This window comes from Chelonoidis abingdonii, chromosome 4, assembly GCF_003597395.2.
Source record: "Chelonoidis abingdonii isolate Lonesome George chromosome 4, CheloAbing_2.0, whole genome shotgun sequence".
NCBI classification, from domain to species: domain Eukaryota; kingdom Metazoa; phylum Chordata; order Testudines; family Testudinidae; genus Chelonoidis; species Chelonoidis abingdonii.
The window spans coordinates 69,475,850-69,499,796 of record NC_133772.1 but is presented as its reverse complement, the minus strand read 5'-3'; the positions used below and the strand labels follow the sequence as shown (position 1 = coordinate 69,499,796).

General features: G+C 42.0%; 1 protein-coding gene and 2 long non-coding RNA genes across 5 annotated transcripts in view; 2 read left to right on the top strand and 1 right to left on the bottom strand.

The window, feature by feature from the left end:
• Positions 1-1,823: 1,823 nt before the first annotated feature.
• On the bottom strand, positions 1,824-18,970 carry LOC116819170 (uncharacterized). Of its 2 annotated transcripts, XR_012655768.1 has the most exons (4): positions 18,865-18,970; positions 10,841-10,997; positions 9,716-9,889; positions 1,824-9,616 (listed from the first exon to the last, which is right to left on the bottom strand). It is a non-coding gene; the product is annotated as an uncharacterized LOC116819170 (long non-coding RNA). The 2 variants fall into 2 exon arrangements; XR_004372348.2 differs by lacking the exon at positions 18,865-18,970 and having other exon boundaries at positions 1,824-2,652; positions 10,841-12,383.
• Positions 9,904-13,430, top strand: LOC142046761 (uncharacterized). The gene is made up of 2 exons (XR_012655769.1): positions 9,904-10,391; positions 12,381-13,430. It is a non-coding gene; the product is annotated as an uncharacterized LOC142046761 (long non-coding RNA).
• Positions 18,971-19,041: 71 nt separating the features above from the next.
• The window catches only part of FBXO3 (F-box protein 3), a 30,132-nt gene continuing 25,226 nt past the window's right edge, over positions 19,042-23,947 (top strand). Inside the window, exons 1-2 of one of the 2 annotated variants that reach the window (XM_032770691.2) lie at positions 19,042-19,246; positions 22,722-22,811. In XM_032770691.2, the coding sequence (XP_032626582.1) occupies positions 19,140-19,246; positions 22,722-22,811 (197 nt within the window). In that variant the 5' untranslated portion in view covers positions 19,042-19,139. The remainder of the gene's footprint in view (positions 19,247-22,721; positions 22,812-23,947) is intronic. The other variant, XR_012655767.1, reaches the window with a different exon arrangement.

Below are 23,947 nucleotides of genomic sequence, written 5' to 3'. Positions count from 1 at the left end.
GGCAAGGTTTTGGGGGGACCAGAGTGTACCAGGCACTGGAATTCCTGGTTGGTGGCAGTGCTACAGGTTCTAAGCTGGTAATTAAGCTTAGAGGAATTCATGCTGGTACCCCATCTTTTGGACGCTAAGGTTCAGAGTGGGGAATTGTACCATGACAACTACATAGGAAAGAGCATCTTCTGCGTGATAGTACAGAGAAGTAAGCACTAGGCATTCTGGACCTTTGGTGTGTCAGACTCACCTGCTGGCTGAAGGACCCCTGACTGGTTGCCATGTGTTTTCATTAGGCTGTAGATTGCTGCTGCTTAAGAACCTTGGTTGACAGTTATGACTACATTAGCAGAAACAGGTAACAAAGTTAGGTTCACTTTAACAGAAGTAAGCACTGTGTTTTTGGTTTCTCTGTATTGCTACAAAAGAGGTATTGAACTGGATTCAGATCTCATTTAGGATGATTTAAATCCAGGATGAATAATTCCACCTAAGTTCATGGTGTTACATCAGTATAAAACCAGTGTGGTGAAAGCAGCATCAAGATAATTATCTCCAAAGAAGTGAAAGCTTTGATAATTATTTCCTACTCATTTAAGGGTGTATAATTTGTGAGTTTGACTCATACATTGGACATCCCTTAAAAAGGATTAACTTCAGAGATCCTATCTCATATAGATGTTTGTCTGAAATACTAGTATAAATAATTTTATTACTAGCTAGATTGATACTGAATAGATTGATGTTGAATCATGATTTCAATAGTCTATGTAAATAAAGTGGTTTTCGTGTTTACAATAGGGTCTGGTAGTCAGAAGATCTGTATTCTGTTTCCACCTCTGAGAGTGATTTTGTATATGACTTTTGGCAAGTCACTCAAATATTCTGCAGAATATTTACATCATCCTAAACTTCCCATCTGTAAAATAGGGATAACAACACTTACTGGCTTTTGTAAAGTTTCTTGTTTACAGGGGAAAGATTTTTCAGTATAACCTAAAATATGAATTTATTTAGATATAGTTATACTAATGTAACACAACCCTTCCTCCCTACCCACTTCTGGGGACATTTATTCTCATATAAGATCAGTTTTTTGGTTTAGCTTGTCACCTGGGAAAGGGTTTAAGCTAAATGGTAAAAAGGCTCTCTTAAACCAGAATAAGGGGGTTATAGTGGTATAACTGCGTGTGTATAACCATACCAATATAACTAGTAAAACTTTCCTATGGCTATATGTCCTTACACATCCTGGAGCAGGGAGTATGCATGTGTGTGTTGGGGGAGGGAAGGTGTGAGAGGAAAGTAGGTAATTGAAAAGCAACTGTAACATTTAAGATAATACATGTTCCACCCTACCTGACCCTACAAGAAACCTTATTGTACACATTCCTGCCAGTTGCTTTTTGCTGCTAAACTCTCCATTTCTTACCCCTCTGTGTGTAGATTACACTCATTTTGCTCACCCAATGTATGCCAAATTGATGCAAGTTACCCTTTACAATTTATACCAGTTTTTTGACTCACCAAACTGTAACTTATACCACCCTGAAGACATTAGTGAATTTGTTTCCTTAGATCCTCGTGAAAAAGGCAGTAGACGTCCAACTCCTTTAATAGAAAGCACCAATACAGTGAGGGGGTTAACTTGGGAAGCATCTCACACATATCCCTTTCACAAGTATATTCCTTAAAACAGAGCATGTCTCCAGCAATAACGGGAAAATAAAATGTTCCATCACCAACAACAAAAATGAAAACAAGTGATTTCAAAGTAGTAGAAGTAGTAGCATAATAATATGGACATTACTTCGTCAGCTGATGTTCAAATGCATTGTCCTATACATGTGTTTAATATCAGCATCATTGAACATTTTCTTTCATTGTCCAATTATTCAGTGTCATGGTAGAAAGATGAGAGTATTGCCAGCAATATCGCTTTGTAATTTTGTGCCCTTGAATAAAAGCAATAAGAGCCCAGCATAATAGAGTTTTCAGTAGAGAGACTAATTGGGAAGCAGTTGCTAACGCAATATCTTTCATGAGTACAGGGTACTGCAGCTGTCTCTCCCATCTCTTTTCTCAAGGTAATACCATGCTTCCGATTGTCATTATATTCAAGAAACAAATTATTTGAATTCTGGACACATCAGCACAAAACTGAAGGCTCCCTCATTTCATAGCCTGCTTGGAAAAGAGTATTGCAGTCTATCATTCATTTAAACAACTGTCAGTCTGATGCTGTAAATTCAGAAAAGAAGACAGTCTGAAATGCTGCACTTTAACATGTCTTTCCATTCCTGGAACACCCTCTCACCACCCCCAACAGATATAAGGTAACATTTCACCACTGAGAGCCAACGCTTTTAAACATCTGCCAGGATGCTCATAGACTGTGCATGGCCTATATTTTAATTGAAAATGAAAATATGGCTCCTATTAATTGATTACAGTGACTTGTAACACTGAAGGAGATTCATGATTCTTGGAAAAAATAATCTACAAAGATTTCTGTTGCTCTATAAATACAATGCAGCCTCAACTGATTTCATTTGCAGCAGGTTCATCTCCTTCGTAGAAGACACTACACAGCAGGCAACAGAAATTTTAATGGACACTGGAACAATTCATCCATTCCTCTCTTCCATGACAAACAAGAAACTACACAAAGATATAAAAAGAGAGACTGCGACACTGTATCAGAGAACATTTAAAATAAGGTCATTAAATTATCATTCAAAGGTAGTATCAAATACATGAATGGTAAGCTGATATAAATGTAAGACTAATCATAAACATCCTGTGTCATCCTGCTGGGAGTTGTTCTGTTCCAGCCTAATGAGGTGTCTCTGTGAAAAGGTACCTAATAAACCAAAAAAGCTCTGTGAATGTCATTTAATAAAAGTACAGTGCATGTCTGTGACACTGTCCATCCAAGGACCTCCAAACATTTTTAATGGAGGCTTTTATCAAATTAAATATAAAAAATATTAATAATACATGTTCAGATACCAGCATGACAGGCACTTGGTAAAAACCATTGACTTCAGTGGAACTAATAGTATGTAAAGTTAAGCACATGCATAAGTGTTAGCAGACTTAGAGCCTAAATCTCTGTGAGAATATATGGACTTCTCAGGATATACTTCTTGTATAAGACAGTTTGTTGCCTTTAAAGTGGTATGGATGAGAGAACTGCTGAAGTTTAAGGGTTCTGGCACCCATACCATCAACTAGAGAATCCCCTTCTGCTAGAATAAACAGACCTGATTAAATGTACTACTTGATTCCCCCCCCCCCCCAACTGTAGTCATGTATTCATTGTTTGTTGCAATGCTTACAAACCCTTAATCTGTGCTCCTAGCCAGGAGTGTGTAGCAGCAATGTCTATTTCAGCTGTTTAAGACTCCATCTCAGACTTTACTCAGTAGGAGAGCTGGACAAACATTTTCTATCGAAATTAATTTTCAATGGAAAATTGGGTTTTTGACTAAACAAAATTTTCTGCTGAAAGCACTTCATGTTAAAAAATTAAATCCAAATTTTTGGTTTTCAGCCAAAATGTTTTTGGTTTTTCAAAAAAAAAAAAAAGTCATTTTTTTTCTGTGAAAAACAAAAAAAAGTCTCTGACCATCTCTACTTGATTCCCAAGGTACCCTGAGATTTTGCTATACTGGTCAGATTTATTCTTGGTGTAGCTCACTTGAAGTTAATAATGAAGGATGAATTTAGCCCTAGAGATTTTAGTTACATGTAGGTGCTAAGCCAGGGGGATGTTGTAACATAGCTACTAGAATCAGTGGACAGAGACCTTTGTTCTACCACATTCAGTTCTCCTTCTTGTTTTGTCGGGTTAGTTTGTGAGTGAAAAAGGTGAATGTAGTATGAAAGACAGGCCAGGCTTCTGTTGTTGTTTTTTTTTAATCCTCCAGCTTTCTGTTTAAAAGATAAAATAGTAAAAACATTACTCCTGTGTAAAAGCTACAGTAGATGGTTGCCAGGCTACTAATGACTGGATGGGCCAGATAAGCCAAGCCCTGCTGGAAGCACAGGTGCAGCAGGTTAACAAATGGGAAGATGTGGCACAAGAAACAGGATTTTTTTTTTAAAAAAAAAAGCAACTGCAGAAGTAATAGCCTAGTTCAGAAAGTGTTAGTGATCACTTTATAGTAGAAGATCCTTATGGTAGAATTTACAGTTAGTACCTGTTTGTTTTTTTTATAAAGACAACCCTGACAGTTAGTCTCTATGACATATGGTGTCAGTAGTGAGAAGAACTTTTTTCCCTGATTAATATTAGCAGTCTGGTCAGTATCTGTTGGAGCAGTAGTTCCTTTGATATAGCCCTTCCAGCAGCTTTAGCTAACCTCTCTTCCAGCACCTTAGCTGAGCAGGTACCTTTCCCCTGGCTGGCAAGAAGCCATATAAAAGTCCATCTGCTGCGGAATTTAGCTGCCAACTTTAGTCCCTAATGTTTTGATTTATAGTCCCCTAACTTTAGTATGGGGTGAGTTTGTTCCCATTTAGTATTGCATTCTGCCCTTCACACTATATATCTAAGGTGACCAGACAGGAAGTGTGAAAAATCAGGACAGGGGGTGGGGGGTAATAGGAGCCTGTATAAGAAAAAGCCCCAAAAATTGGGACTGTCCCTATAAAATTGGGACATCTGGTCACCCTACATATATCATTACCAATATATTTCAACAAAGCTGTTAACCAGCTATTTCTAACCTCCCAGTACTTTGAGATTCAGTTACTTGGTTTACCTTTTTTAAAAAATGAATGACTAACCTAATTAAAATGGAACATTCCAAAATGGAAGTGAGACAGCTAGCCTCCAGCCAGTCAGGATCCCTCAGCAAGAGAGGGTTGCATGTAGTGGTTCTTAGATACCATTAAGGTGATAGCTCCTTAAAATGTCTACGATGGATAACAAGGTTCATCAAAACAAAGACACATCAGATCAATGGGGAAGTCTATTGTCTATGTCAGGGGTCGGGAACCTTTCAGAAGTGATGTGCTGAGTCTTCATTTATTCACTCTAATTTAAGGTTTTGCGTGCCAGTAATACATTTTAACATTTTTAGAAGCTCTTTTTCTATAAGTCTATGATATATAACTAAACTATTGTTATATGTAAAGTAAATAAGGTTTTTAAAAGTTTAAGAAGCTTTATTTAAAATATAAATTAAAATGCAGAGCTCCCTGGTGGCCAGGACCCAGGCAGCGTGAGTGCCACTGAAAATCAGCTTGCGTGCCGCCTTCAGCATGCCTGCCGTAGGTTGCCTATCCCTGGCCTACATCTACACGACAGCCTCACAGTATAGACTATAGGGGTGTGAACTGCAGTGTGCACTTGCATGCTGCACTGTAACGCCCACATGTGGACACAGACTAAAAGTCACATAGTCCTGTTTAAAGAGGACTACGTTAATGTGAACTAGCTACCTTTTAGTTTGCACCTAAATTACAGCACACTAATGTGTGCTTCTTTTCACACCTTGTAGTCTGAACGGCAGGGCCCCATGGACATGTAGTTTACAATACCATTGCTACATTTTATATATGCTCAGGAGGAGAGTAAGCAAATAAGCCCGGGGATATCTTCCCTGAAATCCTTGGAGTTAGATGATAGATAAATTTGACCCAGTATGTGTATGAGGAGCATGCTGTTCAGTTGATAAGGGAACTGAGAATGAGCATCAGCATTCACAGTTTGTTTACATCGTAATAACTGTTTTGAGTACTACTAGGAAAAGTGGCAGGGTCTGTGTTAGACAGATAAGAATTTTTACAAGTTTAAACAGACGTCATATGAGTGCCTCTTGGAACTTCAAGAGGAGCCCTTAGTGGGAATGGATGATTTAGGGGATTGTTAATGGGATCTGGAGCCTTTTAGCTCTATGTCACTTTTTCAAATCCAGCCCAAGTTGTTAGTAACCTGAAGTTTTCACTGTCTGATGACTGTTAGGTGGGCTCAGACTTGTTCCCACGGGACAGGTGTCTGTCTGATGATCCAAAAAATACCATCCCATTTGGGACTAATTGGCACCCTTGTTGAAAACTGCAACAAAGAATAAGTGTCCCTGAAAAGTAAGTTGCAAGTTTGCTCGAACAATTGGTCCTCTTGGGTCAGAGAGGAGCACAACAATGAGCCACTGCACCTGTTCCCTGGATAAAAAAGGACTATCATTCTCCAGGACTTTCAATCCAGTACTAAATTCATGCATAAGTCAAGTCCAAGCACTCTCCAAGAGATCAAGAAAATGACACTGCTTTAAGCCTTGCTTTTAATGAGGGCCTTTTACAGTTGACAGATGCTTTTACAGTTGACAGGATGACCATATCATCCTATTAGCACCATAAATCACTCAAAGTGACAAATGCTGTAACTAAAATAATATTATAAATATTCCTGAGGCTTCATTATTGTTTCCTTGACCCAAACTGAATGTGCAAATAACCTTTTGTGCAGAATGTCACTTGAAATGTCTTTCACGAATCTCGTCAATGTTAGTCCAATGAAGACAAATACGTTAAAAAAAAAAAAAAAAAGATGTGCACTGCTCTCAGATGAGGCTACTTACTGATTAACCAGTGCCTTGTGGTTTTGTTCAGCATTATTTGACTAATTAATATGTAAGCTCCTGAATGCAAGGACCCTGTTTTTCTCTGTGTTTTGTACAGTAGTACACTATGCATGCTCCATAAAAAATAAGTAAACCCTGACTGAGTTATTGGGTTGTTTTTGATTTTGCATTTAATAATGTTAATATTTACAGTTGTAACAATCTCAAATTTTGATTTACATTAAACCTAAGAAAACCAGCTTAAAACTGAACATCCATTAAAACAGTGGTTCTGGTGACCCCTTTCACATAGCAAGCCTGTGAGTAGGACCCCCCCATACATTTTTATATATTTAACACCATTATAAGTGGTGGGTGCAAAGCAGGGTTTGAGGTGGAGGCTGGCAGCTCGCAAACCCCCATGTAATAACCTTGCGACCCCATGAAAGGTCCCAACTCCCAGTTTGAGAACCCCTGCATTAAAACATGGTTGTGATAATAATTTGTGCTCATGTGGAGCCCAGCTTACTACAAAACTAGTTATGACTCACAACACGATCAGACATACGTAAGTGTTCTTAGACCCATTTTGAAGATGACAATCTAAGGTTTGGTAAGGTTAAATGACTTTCCAGAGGTCTCACAGCAGCCTTAAATCTGAGCTGCGCAGCTCAGGACAGAGAAGGGGAAAATTTAGGGCTGGTGCAGAAGCTGGCTTGGCCCTCAGTATAAGCAGAGCAGTCCCATGAAGCCATTTGGCAGTTCAAAATGATCTAAAGACTAATTAATATGTAAGCTTCTCTGGCCACAAACTCCCCAGTTCCTATGCTGAGAATGTCTAGACAATACAGTGCTAAAAATTCCAGCAGGCACCAGAGGCTGGTCTATATAGAGCTTGCACCATTGCTACAACCATTAGAGATAAGCCCTATGCGTATAAGAGAAGTACTGTTTCCAATTCTTGCCTTCTCTGCTGAGACAGACTTCCACTAAAAAACAAAGAGGGTTCATCTTCCTTGAGTAATTTAATAATTCATCACAGTTTTCCTTTCATTACTGCTGATCTTATATAGAGCCTAAATAGACTGACTACATTGTCTGAGCTATTTCTCAGATTGAAGGTGGTCAGATCACTTCATGTATCTCATGTTTAATCTTGGAAAACTGATAAAGATTTTACTATACTATGTTTCTTTATACTTACTGGAAATCTCACAAAATGGCAAATCAGGGCCCATTTTTGCAAGGTGCTGAATGCATCTTTAGACTTCCTGAGTGCCCTAAGAATCATTTCATCAGGCATTCTTCATTTCACAATTAGGGACAAATTAGGGCCCATTTTCTTAGATGACATATTGTGTGTTCACACAAAAGTGCTTCTATTAGTTCACAAATGTTCATACAATTGTGATTGCATTTGCTCTCGACAAGATTAAAGCGCATGTCATCCTTCACTGTGTTTTGCTCTGAATCATTGTAGGAAAAGAGCATACAGCAAGCACTGGTGTAATAGCTGCAATCTTGCAGTTAGTCCTCTCAGTGAAATCCCACAATCCTCCAGCTCACTCATCAGTGGCAGCTTTTACACTTTATATGGCCTTTGCCAGTATAGCTTATTTCATTAGGGGAACTGGTACAAGCTATACTGGAAAAATAATTATTTTGCTAGTATAAAATGCACCTTCACTAGGAGGGCTTGCCAGTACAGATCTACTGGCTAATCCTTTCTAATGCTGATAAGACCTTGGTATTGCCATCTCTCACAAATTGACAGAGTAAGGCGACTTTGGTCCCTACTGCAGAATCTCTTATTAGAAAACCCAACTGAGCCCAAACTACATAAATGTATATGAAGTACTGCCTCATGGTGTGACACTCCCAGCTTCTCCACAAACCCCAAAATGCTAAATTATTAATTCTGTGCCCCTCCCCCAGCCCCATCTCTGTCTGTCCCTAGACTCACAACAATTCTGTGTCCTTTCATTCCCATATTGTTTAATGTTGTGCTCCCAGTCTTGACAACTGCTCTAACCTCCCACTCCATCATTAATTCAGTCCTCACAGACCCACATTTGTGCCTTTTCCCCCCAGCACACCTCTGCTCCTAGAGCTCCAGGAGCTCCTTATCGTCCACCCACCTCCCAGGGCAGGAGGGAGAAGACAGCTTCAGAAGCAGTCCTCTATGACCACTTCCCAAGCCTGTAGAGATAAAGAAGGGGGGAAAGGGGAGGAGCTAGGATGACCAGACAGCAAGTGTGAAAAATTAGGTGGGGGTGGGCGGGGGCTGATAGGAGCCTATTTAAGAAAAAGACTCAAAAATTGGGACTGTCCCTATAAAATTGAGACATCTGGTCACCCTAGGAGGAGCAGACCTATTTTTCATAAGAGGGCAGGGGGAAATGGGAGCTGTTGCTGGGCTTTTTCTGCTCTCCCCTCCCTTACCTCCTGTGAAAATGGCATCCCTGCTCCCTCTCTCCTTCTCCCACCAAAACCTTTTGTCAGTTTAAGAGAAGAGGGATAGAGAGATCAGCCTGCCTCCTGCAGCAGCTCTGATTAGCCACTCTTCCTCAGGAAATGGTGAGGGCAGCTAGTCAGAGGGGTTTTTCCCCTAGACCAGTCTCAAAATCCCATGAAATCTCTTGTCATAATGAGCCTGTTTGCAACAGCGGCCAAAATCATGTTACTGGCAATAACATTACAGAATCTGGCAACAGGGGCTTTGGCCCTGTCCACTCATCCTTTGGCAGAAGTCTGAGAGCAGAGGAGGCATTACCTGGCTCTGCCTTTCACATAAACCCACAAACCCCAGAACAGCAAAGAAGGCCAGACAAATCAAACTTCAGCAATATATTTAGTACACTTAAACTTTCTTTCTTCTTTTCTTCTTCTCTGTCCCCTGCACTCTGCCCCGTGGGGACTCACTTGCAAACATGTAAGGGACAAAGAATCAAAGGTTAGTTAGCAGTATGCAGACACACTAATACCGGCCTCTCCCTCACAAGTCTTTACTGGTGTTGCCATGGCAGTCCATAGGCTGTCTCAGTACCACACTACTGCAATTTGAAAAGAAAAAAAGAAAAGGGTTATTAACTGAAGGATATGTTGCATGACTACTCCATCAGCTTGTAATTACTCCAAGTAAATCCACTTACCCAAATGCTCTAACAGCCAGTCATCATCTCCTTGTATGTCCTATGACAGAATACACCCTCTGTGGTCTCAACTGCTTTTATATGAGGGACAGGGATGGGGGAACTTGCTGGGCTGCAGGGAGGGACCTGGAGGGTTGGTTGTCATCACTGAGACATCACCTGAAATTCCTGCCTCTGGGTCCTAGAGGGAAACACAACAGGGAAGAAAACTATTAGTTCAGCTACAAAACAAATAAATTGTTACACAGTCTCAGGTAACAGGGCCAGGTTCTTTGACTGGCAATACCAATATCTAATCAGCTGGGGAGAAAATTAACTAAAATCTTCCCACTGCCCACCAGGTAAAACAGATTAAAACCATAAAACAGGAATGTGGTTCCCAAAGATGGACCTGAAGCCCAGTTCCCAATACAACCCTTGGCAATTTACACTTCTAACAAAGCAAACTAAACCAAGGAACCCCAGAACTGTATTGTATCTCGAAGGATGGATCTCGAGTGGGATCAGCTGTGGGTGTTAAGTGACAGTCTCTCCACTGCTTGGATTCGTAGGGACCTGGACCTGCAACTGTGCACTCAGTGGTTACTGGGGACAGGCAGAGCTCAGGACCTTCCCTGTGTCAGAACCAGGAATCAGGAGACTGCTGGTGTTGGCAGTCACTGGAACCAGGAAAAAGGTAAGTGGATTCAAGTAGAAGATACCCAGATCAGTGGGATAGATCAGGTAAGATGGTGAAGGAAGTCCTTAATGCCCACGCAAACATGACATTCACTGGCTGCCAAGTTCTAGTCCAGACTGGTTTGATCCAGTCTCCTCAGAGGCAGTTTCTGCGGCAAACCCCGCCAAACAAAAAGGTGCAAAAGGGAGTTGTGAACAACCAAAACTGGACTCCATTTTAAAAGATGGATTCCATTGTCCAAAATGCCTTATAACTAATTATTTTAATACAAATACAATAAATTCAAATGTGAACAGTGAAACAAGCATAAGTAAGCATGAATAAATATATATAAGGAACTCCACCCTACAAAATGACCAACAAAAAAGAGAGCAGATAGAATAGCAAGAAAATTAAATTGATAAAATTACTGAATGCACGCATGGACAGGACATCAAGCTTCTTACCTCCTTGAGCTCTTCAGAATAATTTGGGTTTCCAGGCCCAAAGTTGAAGGCTTCAGAGGGAGGTTAGTGACTCTCTGCCATGGCATCTATATTGGAAGCATGAGATCATACCAGGCCTTATTTCTTGTTATTTTGGGTGCATGTGTGGATCCTTGTGCTGGACAGAATCATTCATTGGAAGGAACCAAAAATGTGAGAACTGCAAATAATATAGACTACAGATATTATGTCCCAACTCCTGGAAGTTTTTTATAGTGGGGGTGCTGAGAGCCACTGAACCAAACTGTCAATTGTGTATATAATGGAAACCACTTCAAGTCATAAGAACATAAGAATGGCCCTACTGGGTCAGACAAAAAGGTCCATCTAGCCCAGTATCCTGTCTTCTGACAGTGGCCAGTTCCAGGTATCCCAGAGGGAATGAACAGAACAGGTAAACATCAAGTTATCCATTCCCTGTTGCTTATTCCCAGCTTCTGGCAAACAAAGGCTAGGGATACCATTCCTGCCCATCCTGGCTAATAGACATTGATGGACCTATCCTCCACAAATTTATCTAGTTCTTTTTTGAACCCTGTTATGATCTTGGCCTTTATAACATCCTCTGGCAAGGAGTTCCACAGATTGACTGTGTGTTATATGAAGAAATACTTCCTTTTATTTGTTTTAAACCTGCTGCCTATTTATTTCATTTGGTGACTCCTAGTTCTTGTGTTATGAGAAGTAGTAAACAACACTTCCTTATTTACTTTCTCTACACTAGTCATGATTTAATAGACCTCAATCATATCTCCCCTTAGCCGTCTCTTTTTCAAGCTGAAAAGTCCCAGTCTTATTAATCTCTCCTCATACAGAAGCCATTCCAAATCCATTTGTTGCCCTTTTCTGAACCTTTTCAAATTCCAATATATCTTTTTTTAGAGGGGGCGCTCACAGTATTCAAGATGTGGGTGTACTATGGGTTTATACATAGGCAACATGATATTTTCTGTCCTATTATATATCCCCATCTGAATTATTCCCAGCATTCTGTTCACTTTTTTGACTGGTGCTGCACGTTGAGTGGATGTTTTCAGAGAACTATTCACAATACTCCAAGATCTTTTCTTAAGTGGTAACAGCTAATTTAGACCCCATCATTTTATATGTATACTTGAGATTATGCTTTCCAATGTGCATTACTTTGCATTTATCAACATTAAACTTCATCTGCCATTTTGTTGCCCAGTCACCCAGTTTTGAGAGATCCTTTTGTAGCTCTTCGCATTCTGCCTGGGTTTTAACTATCTTTAGTAATTTTTTAAAAACAACGAGGAGTACTTGTGGCACCTTATAGATTAACAAATTTATCCGGGCATAAGCTTTTGTGGGCTAAAATCCACATCATCACATGAAGCTTATGTCCAAATAAATTTGTTAGTTTATAAGGTGCCACAAGTACTCCTCCTTGTTTTTGCTGATACAGACTAACACAGCTACCACTTAGTTATTTTGTATCATCTACAAATTTTGCCACCTCACTGTTTACTCCTTTTTCCAGATCGTTTATGAACATGTTGAATAAGACTGGACCCAGAACAGACCCCTGGGGGACACCACTATTTACCTCTCTCCATTCTGAAAATTGACCATTTATTCCTATCCTCATTTCCTATCTTTCAACCAGAAACCAAATCCATGAGAGCACCTTCTCTCTTATCCCATGGCAGCTTACTCTGCGTAAGAAACTTTGGTGAGGGACCTTGTCAAAGGCTTTCTGAAAATCTAAGTACAGTATATCCACTGGATCCCCCTTGGTCCAAATGCCTGTTGATCCCCTCAAAGAATTCTAGTAGATTGGTAAGGCACGATTTCCCTTTACTAAAACCATGTTGACTCTTCCTCAACAAATTATGTTCATCTATATGTCTAATAATATTGTTCTTTATTATAGTTTCAACCAGTTTGCCTGGTACTGAAGTCAGGCTTACATGCCTATAATTGTCGGGATCACCTATGGAGCCCTTTTAAAAAACTGGCATCACATTGGCTATCCTTCAGTCAGCTGGTACAGAAGCTGATTTAAATGATAGGTTACAGACTACAATAGTCTAGTAGTTCTGTAATTTCACATTTTAGTTCCTTCAGAACTCTTGGGTGAATACCATCTGGTCCTGGTGATTTATTGCTGTTTAATTTATCAATTTGTTCCAAAACCTCCTCTAATGATACCTCAGTCTGGGACAGTTCCTCAGATCTGACACCTAAAAAGAATGGCTCAGGTTTAGGAATCTCCCTCATATCCTCAGCTGTGAGACCGATGCAAAGATTTCATTTAGTTTCTCTGCAATGGCCTTATCGTCCATGAGTGCTTCTTTAGCACTTTGATCATCCAGTGGCCCCTCTCGTTGTTTAGCAGGCTTCCTGCTTCCGATGTACTTAAAAAAAATTTTGCTGTTACTTTTTGAGTTTTTGGCTAACTGTTCCTCAGATTCTTTTTTTGCCTTCCTAATTGTGTTTTTACACTTCATTTGCCAGTGTTTATGCTCCTTTCTATTTTCCTCACTAGGATTTAACTTTCACTTTTTAAAAGATGCCTTTTTGCCTCTCACTGCTTCTTTTACTTTGTTGTTTAGCCCTGGTGGCTCTTTTTTGGTTCTCTTACCATATTTTTTAATTTGGAGTATACAGGGCCGGCTTTAGCAAGTGCGGGGCCCGATTCCTGGGGGCGGGGCTTGTACTCACCAGGCGGTGCTCCCACTTCCGATTGCCAGCCAGGGAAGGGGGGGGCGAGGGGCTTGCTGCTCTCCGGCCAGGGTTGCGGGGCCGCCATGCTCCAGCCGGAGCTCCAGCTGGAGTCGGGGGGCTGTGGGGCTGCTGCACTCCAGCCGGAGCTCCAACCACGGTTGCGGGGCCGTGGGGCTGCCGCGGTCGGGCCGGAGCTCCAGCCGGGAGAGTGGGGCCACAGGGCTTGCCGTGCTCCAGCTGGCGCTCTGGCCAGGCGAGCGGGGCAGCTAAAGACCCCAGAGGAGTGGACTGCCACCAGGGTGAGTAAAAAAAAAATTAAAAAGGTGCCTAAGGCACGGGGCCCTTTTAGGCACGAGTCCCGATTTCGGGGAATCGGCTGAATCAGCCTAAATCTGGCCCTGGGGGTATACATTTAAGTTGAGCCTCTATTATGGTGTCTTTAAAGAGTTTCCACACAGCTTGCAGAGTTTTCACTTTTGGCACTGAACCCTTTAATTTCTGTCTAACTAACCTCCTCATTTTTGTGTAGTTTCCCTTTCTGAAATTAAATGCTACAGTGTTGGGCTGCTGTGGTGTTTTTCCTGACACAGGGATATTAAATTTAATTATATTATGGTCACTATTACCAAGCGGTCCAGCTATATTCAGCTCTTGGACCAGATCCTGTGCTCCATTTAGGAGTAAACCAATAATTGCCTCTCCTCTGGTGGGTTTCAGGACCAGCTGCTCCAAGAAGCAGTCATTTAAGCTGCAGCACCGCCCCCCTCCCCTCAGTTCTAGCACCTATGTAGGTTAGGTGCAACAATTCACAACCCCTGTGACACTTTCAGAGAATGCTGTGGATTATGATGCACTAGGTGTACTGCAAACAGATGGCTAGTGTGGATGCTCACTGTGTTATAGTTTTCTCAAATTCTGTCACACTAGTCCTCTTTTCTCCTTCTGCAAAACTGGCATAATTATATTTATCTACCTCACAGGATAGTTATGAGACTTTATTCGCTGCTTGTAAATGTATTGAGACCCTTGGTTGCATGGGACTATGGAATTATAAATTTATTATGGTTATTATGACTACAATATCTAATAGTCACAATGTTTTTAAAACTTTGAGAAGGAAATTTGGTTCTTATATAATGTGGAAGATAAACACATTTAAAAATTCTAAAAATGTGTTACATTTGTACTTGTGTCCAATCTTACACAATTTCATCACTTTAATTTAATTTATTTAATTCATGGATTTGTTTCAATTTGGAAATGTACAATCCATTGCTCTTATTATCATTTCAATCCCAGTGGATTCTAATCATTGATAACTGTCCAATGTGACCAACAGATCAAACAGCAGATCTAAAAAAGGTTGAAAAATATTCATGTAGTACATTTCTAAAGGTAACTCTTGTGGGTGTGCTAAATATAGGAATAATGCTATGAAGCAATGTCAGCAGTTTGGTGCTCTTATTTGGAGCCTGTTCTTGGAGGTGGTGAACACAACACTGAGTCTGATCCTGTCCTACCAATATTTATGATTATGCATGCTCACTGACTGGGGTAGTCCAATGGAGATCAATTTATTATACATTTTATTTTTTTTGGAGGGCCAGGAGGCTATTTACCCTGTTCCTTAACAGCAAAACACAATTTAATGTGGAGGAGTAATAATCTGAACACCAATTATCTGTAACTCCTTGTTATCCGAAATTCTGATGAGTTTTATCCTGAGTACAAAAGTAACTTGATTCTCTTCTTGCTCACACCAGGATAAATAGGAGTTATCTCTGTTGAAGTAAATGAGGTTACACCAGTGTAAAACAAGTGTAAATCAGAGAAACGTAGCAGCCAAAACAGGGATTTCTGCATATTTGCAGAACTTTTTTCAGTTTTAACTGGATTTCTTTGCCCTGTACTGATTAGCTGTTTGCTCCCTCTCTCCCCACACCTCACAGTCTCTTCCACCTCAGTGTTATTCCACATCTGCCACTGTTACCCTCTTCTCTCCTGCCCTGTTCCCATCAGCCTTTCCCTTTCCTTGTGTGTGCCTCGCCCCGACTGGCAGGAACCTTTAGCGACCTCATAGTTAGTGGGGTACCAACTGGATGGGACTGAGGTGCAAAGAGGGGGGCACGTCTTGACTGGAGGCTCTGCCAGGCAGAGATGCCAAGGGTTGGCTGTCCTTAAGAGTGAAATTTACATCCCTAAAGAGTGAGATTCAGGGCCAAAGTGTGACAGTTTCCGGGAAGTGTGTTAGGTCATTGGTTAAGACAGGGACTTTCATCTTTGGTCTTTGACGACATCCAATTGCCCAGGTTTTTAATCCAACCCCTCTTAATAGTTTTTAAATGTACACTGCTTAATATTGCATAAATGTCCTAATTCATACTAAAGTCTAGGGCACATGAGAATTCTATAAGCAATGCAAATCAATGGCTTTTAATTAGGGCGGTTGATTAATCGCAGTTAACTCACATGATTAACTCAAAAAATTAATTGTGATAAAAAAATTAATTGCGATTAATCACACTGTTAAACAATAGAATACCAACTGAAATATATTAAATATTTTGCATGTTTTTCTACATTTTCAAATATATTGATTTATATTACAACACAGAATACAAAGTGTATTTTGCTCACTTTTATTATTATTTTTATTACAAATATTTGCACTGTAAAGTAATAAATAGTATTTTTCAATTCACCTTATAGAAGTACTGTAGTGCAACCTCTTGATTGTGAAAATATAACTTACAAATGTAGAATTTTTTTTGTTACATAACTGCACTCAAAAACAAAACAATGTAAAACTTTAGATCCTTCAAGTCCACTCAGTCCTACTTCTTGTTCAGCCAATCGCTAAGACAAACAAGCTTGTTTACGTTTATGGGAGCTACTGCTGCCTGCTTCTTATTTACAATGTCACCTGAAAGTGAGAACAGGCTTTCACTTGGCACTTTTGTAGCTGGCATTGCAAGGTATTTATGTGCCAGATATGCTAAACATCTGTATGTCTCTTTATGCTTCGGCCACCATTTCAGAGGACATGCTTCCATCCTGATGATGTTCATTAAAAAAATAATGTGTTAATTAAACTTGTGACTGAATTCCTTGGGGGAGAATAGTATGTTTCCTGCTCTGTGTTTTACCCACATTTTGCCATATATTTCATGTAATAGCAGTCTCAGATGATGACCCAGTACATGTTCACTTTAAGAACATTTTCACAGCAGATTTGACAAAACACAAAGAAGGTATCAATGTGAGATTTCTAAAAATAGCTACAGCACTCGACTCAAGGTTTAAGAATATGAAGTGCAATCCAAAATCTCAGAGGGAACGAGGTATGGAACATGCTTTCAGAAATCTTAAAAGAGCAACACCCCAATGCGGAAACTACAGAACCCAAACCACCAAAAAAGAAAATCAACCTTCTGCTGGTGGTATCTGACTCAGATGATGAAAATGAACATGCGTTGGTCCGCTCTGCTTTGGATCATTATGGATCATCAGCATGGACACATGTACTTTGGAATGATTGGTTGAAGCATGAAGGGACATATGGATCTTTAGCGCATCTGGCATGTAAATATCTTGCGACACTGGCTAAAACAGTGCCATGTGAACACCTGTGCTCACTTTCAGGTGATGTAAAGAAGCACACAGCATTATCTCCTGCAAATTGAAACCGAACTTGTTTGTCTGAGCAACTGGCTGAACAAGAAATAGAACTGAGTGGACTCGTAGGCTCTGAAGTTTTATATTTTATTTTTAATGCAGTTTTTTGTACATAATTCTACATTTGTAAGTTCAACTTTCATGTTCCAGTGATTGCATTACAGTACTTGTACTGGGTGAATTGAAAAATACTATTCCTTTTGTTTTTACAGTGCAAATATTTGTAATAAAAATATAAAGTGAGCACTGTACACTTTGTATTCTGTGTTGTAATTGAAATCAATATATTTGAAAATGTAGAAAACATTCAAAAATATTTAAATAAATGGTATTCTTATTGTTTAACAGCGCAATTAATCGCACTTAATTTTTGTTATTGCTTGACAGACCTAATTTTAATAAAAACTATTATTTACTGTTTTGAACAAAAACCTGAGGCCCAGAATTAATAACCCCTAATTGAGGCACACAATCAAAGGACAGAACAGGAGAAATATTCAAAAATAAACTTGTTTGTATATAAACCTAACTAAAAAGAAAACTGTTTTATCAACACAACAATATGTTTATTTTGCATATCACCTTGTCCTAGTGATCACCCACTTGAAAAACACTTTACAGTACAAATATTATTTGGTTTGTGTAGTATTACTCATATTAAAAAAAAAAGTCTTGCCTACTAGCAGGACAATGAACGACAAAGAATTTGTCCAGTGTTGTTTAAATTTTGAACTGTATTTTGCAGAACCTGCAAACTTTCAATCAAGTCCTGCTCAATTTTAGGGCAAACTCACCCCTCCCACAGAACCCCCTCTCTCCTCTCACACACTTGTATAACATGCAATCCTGTAGTCTCTATGCTTAACCACAGTACCCATTACCAAGCTTGGAATGCCTCATGCCCGAGTCCCCAGATGTATTGTTGTGTCTTTCAACCCAAGTAAAAACACTTAAAATCTTGTTAAAATGAGTGAGCTAAGCTTAGGCATATGTCTTGTGAGAGTGAGATTGCATGCTAACCAGTGGCTCTCACAGTCACGCCCAATGAGTGAGACTTGATATGTCTGGCATGGTGCCCCACAGACCAGGGCCCACCCTTGTGACTGCAGCTACCCAGAAGGGCCAACTCTGGCACAAGCCAGGTGCTGGAATGAAGGGGTACTGGAGTGTGTGCTGCAGTACCCCCGGCTTGAAGTGGTTTTCAGCATATACGCAGTTTACAGTTTGGTTTAATGGTTTTCAGCAAACCCCCCTACCCATAAACATTGTTCAGCTAGGGTGACCAGATAGCAAGTGTGAAAAATCAGGATAGGAGGTGGGGGATAATAGGCCTCTATATACAGGGCCGGCTTTAGGACACGTGGGGCCGATTCAAATAGTTTTGACGGGGCCCTGGCAGGCATGACTCACCCAGCAGCGCTCCAGCTCTTCACTGAAGGACCTGCCGCTGAAGACCCAGAGCGCTGCCGGGTGAACAAAAACTAAAAAGGCACCTAAGTCAGGCGCTCTTCTTTAGGGCGCGGGGCCCAATTCAAGGGAATCAGCTTAAAGCGAGCCCTGTCTATATAAGAAAAAGGCCCAAATATTGGGACTGTCCCTATAAAATCAGGACATCTGCTCACCGTAGTTCCAGCACATCTTAAGACTGAGTCCAGGCCCTTGGGCCAGGTGGGGCACGTGGGGCTGGCCCCCATTTTGACGTCTCTCGCGAGCCTGCAGTTCCTGAGCTGTCCTGCAGGGGGCTCCAGCGTTAGGCGCGGGCCCTTTAAGAGCTTCCTCCTTCCAGCCCCTCCCTTCCCCGGCGCTTGATAACAAACCGGCGTGAGGGGCGGGGCTCCGGGGGCGGGGGCAGCAACAGGCCCGGCTTGCCGGCGCGGAGGGAGGGAGGCCTTTCAAGATGGCGGCGGCCGTGGAGCAGGAGCCGCAGCCCCTGAGCCTGGAGCTGCTGCCCACCGACCCGCTGCTGCTCATCCTGAGCTTCCTGGACTACCGGGATCTCCTGAGGTAGGGCGGGACCCCGGGGCTGGGCGCTCCCCGCAGCCCGGGGCTCAGACGCTTCTTCGCCGCTACCTGCCGTCCGCTGCGGGACTGGGGCGGCGCCCCTGGCGCGGCGGGTTCCGGGCGCTGATGCGGGCGTGGGCGGCCTGCGGGGGCGGGGTGCTCTCTCAGCGCCGGTGCGGCGCTTCCCCGGGCGGGCGGAGGGGCCCCCGGTAGGGGAGAGGGATGTACGGTAGCGCAGCCGGTGGATTTCGCGATCCTCTCTAATGAGGTGTCAACAAGTGTGTTCCCCGTACGCGCCGCCAGTCCCGTGCTATGCTGGTGCGGCGGGACCCGCCCCGTGCCAGGTGCGTCCCCTGGCTGCAGAGCAGCCGCCCCGGGTTGCCGTCCAGCCCTCTGGGCGCCTGTGCTCACACGCTGCTCTCCCGACTCCGGCGTCGCGGGGCGCTGCAGGGAAACGCTTCTTGCACATTCAGGCTGGGCACTGCTGTGAGCTCACTGAATTGGTGTGGCAGAGAGTGTACAGAGAAGACTGTTCGAGTTTGGGTACCAGGTAAGAAAACTTGAAAATGCTCATAAGAGGAAACTTGACCTATGCGACGTTACTGAAACCTGTACAGTGTCGTAGCTGTGTTGGTCCTAGGCTGTTAGCGAGACAAGATGGTTGAGGTAATGTCTTATTGGACCCATTTCACCCATCTTGTATCTCCTAATTACTGAAACCTGGTGAGAGAACCATGGTATTTGGTTGTTTAAATGGCTGTTTGTAACCTGTTTTCAGAAGGATAGAGTGGATAACAGATGGGGGGATGGTCCTATACTTTAAAGAACCCATTACAGTAACTCCTCACTTAATGTCTTCCTGCTTAACGTTGTTTTGAAGTTACGTCGCTGCTTTATTAGGGAATATACTCGTTTAGAGTTATGTAATGTTCCCTTACAATGCCCTTTGGCTGGCTTTACGAGGGCACATTGCGCAAGTTCCTCTTCTCTGCCGCCTCCCTCTCCCTCCCTCCCTCCCAGTGCTTCCCTCGCTGCCAAACAACTGTTTGGTGGTGCTTAGGACTTTCTGGGAGGGAGCGAGTGAACGGGGAAGCTGCCCCCCCTCTTCCCTCGGCAAGCGGGGCCACGTGGAACACAGTGGCTTTAGGCACTGCAGGGCCCTGGGCTAAGGGGGCCTTGGTGCCCTGGCCTGCAGCTCTAAAGCTGCTTTCGGAATGTGGCCCTGTGAAAATGGGCAGGAGGACCAGGGGCAGCCGCACAGCCAGCAGCCGGAAAGAAGTGTCGCTTTCCCCTTCAAAGCTGGCTGGAGAGAAATGGAGAGCAACGTGCACACCCCCTGCACCAAACAGGAGCTGCCCCAGATAAGTGCTTTGTGCTTCCTGCCTGCCCCAGCCCTGAGCCGCCTCCTGCACCCCCGTCCTGAGCGCCCTCCCACACCCTAACTCCTTCCCAGACCCTGCACCCATGGCCCTGAGCCCCAGAGGTAATCCAGGGGCACCTCCCCACCACAGTACAGTACTGTACAGTGCCACTACATGCATCTGACGAAGTGGGTATTCACCCACGAAAGCTCATGCTCCTATATGTCTGTTAATCTATAAGGTGCCACAGAACTTCTTCTGCTTGTACAGTATATGATGCCTTTTGTCTGCCCCCCCAAAATTTCATTTACATTAAATCTACATTTACATTAAATCTTATGGGAAAATTGGATTTGTTTAACATCATTTCGCTTAAAGTTGCATTTTTCAGGAACATAACTACAACGTTAAGTGAGGAGTTACTGTACCTGTTTGAGTTATTAATTAACTTTAACTCAGGATCTTGAATGCATGTGGATCAATGGAAGGAGTACAGGCTAGTGTTAAAATCACTGAGAAAACAGCATGATTAGCTTCTTACATGCATGTCTATAACGTGTGGAAAGAAATTGTGGGATTATTGGAAACTTCAATTTGGGAGATGTGTGCTAGAGGTCTTATACTGCCAGTAGTAAAACATCATTAGTTTCTAAAAAGTATAGATAACTTTTGAGGTAACTTTATTTTGAACATCATTGTGGTGGATAAAGATGAACCCATCACTTGACTGGTTTCAGAGTAGCAGCTGTGTTAGTCTGTATCTGCAAAAAGAACAAGAGTACTTGTGGCACCTTAGAGACTAACAAATTTATTTCAGCATGAGCTTTCATGAGCTACAGCTCACTTCTTCACTTGACTGGAAGTTGATACTTGTCTGGGAACTAGTGATCATGACCTGGTTCAATATGGGTAAACAAAGGATAGGTCTATCCAATAATACACCTCTACCCTGATATAATGCGACCCAGTATACGACTAATTTGGATATAACGCGGTAAAGAAGCGCTTCCATGGGGCCGGACTGTGTGCTCTGGCAGATCAAAGCAAGTTCCATATAATGGGATTTCACCTGTAATGCAGTAAGATTTTTTGGCTCCTGAGGATGGCGTTATGTTGGGGTAGAGGTGTATGTATAGTTGGTGCTTCAAAAGGGCTAATTTCCCAAAGCTGAAGAAAGTTCATAACAAAGTAAAATTGGGGGGGATGACTTAGTGCAAACAGCTCTCTGACAGTCAGACTGTGCTGTTCTTATTTCATGCTGATAGTTACATTATTTCCTGTACTTTAAAAGTACGAAAATATATTAATTTCAATAGGTAGTAATCAGCTGACAGGTAGTAAAAAGGTTTCTTCCCTCACTGTACTACCACTGATGGAGCTCCATCTGTAGTGGCAACAATGAAAGCACTAGTGTACGCTGACTGCCTAGTAGATAAAACTGATTAAAACATTAACAGCTAGCCTATGCTAGCACTGCCACCTCTAATGGAGTGTCACAAGGGAAAACTTCTAGTAAAATTCTTCTGTGGAACAGATCTATGTCTTTGCCTATTCTACAAAAATATTTAATTGCCGAGAAAGTTCCCTAATATTCATTCTCTAGGGGTGTGCCTACACTATCAGATTCTGTTACTGTAATTCACTGGCTTTGTAGCTATAGTGAAGACAGTCCTCAGACATATTTGTCATCATGGAGTGATTCTGGTGGTGTATTATGGTGACTGCCAATGTAGATGAGACACAATGCTATTTTGTGGCAGGAGGGGGTGCAGGGGTAACCCTCCCACCCCAAATGTCATAAACCATTTTAGAAAACCCTGTTCTTGCTTGGATATCTACCAGGATTAAAAATGTGGTTCTCTAACATGGTTTATAACATTTATTTTCTTCTTTGCTTATGTGGGCGAGAAAGCCTTGTTACATGTTTTAATGACAATTGTGTTACATTTAAAACTGTTTGTACTCCCTAAAAATAAAGTTAAAACTTGTTAAAATGAATATTAGAGCTATAAAATTTTGTTATATAATCTTAAATATGTTAATACCTTGACTTGCATTTGTCCTTCCTTATTTTACTACTTTTTGTGATCAGACATAACACTGACCTGTATTTATAGCTGCTGCTATGTAAGTCGAAGATTAAACCAGCTATCAAGTCATGATCCATTGTGGAAAAGACACTGCAAGAAATACTGGCTTTTATCTGAGTAAGTATGGGTTTTCTTATCTTTTCTTTTAAAAAAAAAAAAATAGTTTGCAGCAGTTTTTTAACAAGCTCATTTGGTTAACAGCACTGTTTTTGCCTTGGATCTTTCAGAATAACATTGCAAAATGCTTCATAGCCTCTCGTGGTCTCTAAGTAATGCTTTGTAGATCCAATATTAACAGAAGTTGTGAGATCAGCTGTACTTTGATATCAACTGAACAAAGTTAATGTTAGCTCTGGAAGATAGTCCTAGAGATTTGTTTAATATTGTTACTTCTGTTACATGGTGGATTTGGCCTCTTCTGTAGGAATGGAGATGGATTCAGGGAGCAATTCAGGTAATTTTTACACAGTGCCACAATTTTCTGTGGTGCTTTTCAGACAGATGATGATGATTAAGGCAGTGTTTTAGGCTGTGTGTGTGGGGCGGGGTGCTCGGGGGTGCTGGGAGAGATGATCCGGGAGCCCTGCTGATGCTGAGGGTGGGGCTTCCTACCAGCTCCATCCCTGCAGCTTCTAAGTGGCGGAGGCAGGGGCCAGGGCAGGACAGCTCCCAGGGGGAGCTGTGGGGGCGGGGCGTGCAGACATGGGCAGTGTGGAGACCTCTCTGCCATGTAGGAGCTGTAGAGGTGCTCCCCCACCCCAGGTGAGCACACCTCTGCACCTCCCAAACCCCTACCCGCAGCTCTGAGACTCCTCCCACACACCCAAACTGCTGCTGCAGACCCAGGGGCTGCCTGGCTTGAGCAGCCCCTGGGCCAGCAGCAGCTGCTGCAGAAGTCATGGAATCCGTGACTTCTGTGACAGACTCACCGCCTTGATGATGATGTCCCTGTTCCAGAGAACTTACCAACTAAGACAATGATCCTGCAAATGCTTTGCATGGATGATATTCCATTGATTTAATTGAAGTGCTGCACAGATGCAGAGGTCAGAGACTCTAATTAGATTGGGACCTAAATGTAGGCAAAACTCAGCAAATGAGGACACATGGAGTGAGTGAACATGGGGAATGGAGGGCACATAAAATTACAGTCACTGTCACTTTACTTGCAATCTCTGAAAATAAAATGGCTGTGAATATTTCCATTTTGCAAATGGATATTGTATTCTATTTACATGTTCTCATTCAAACTA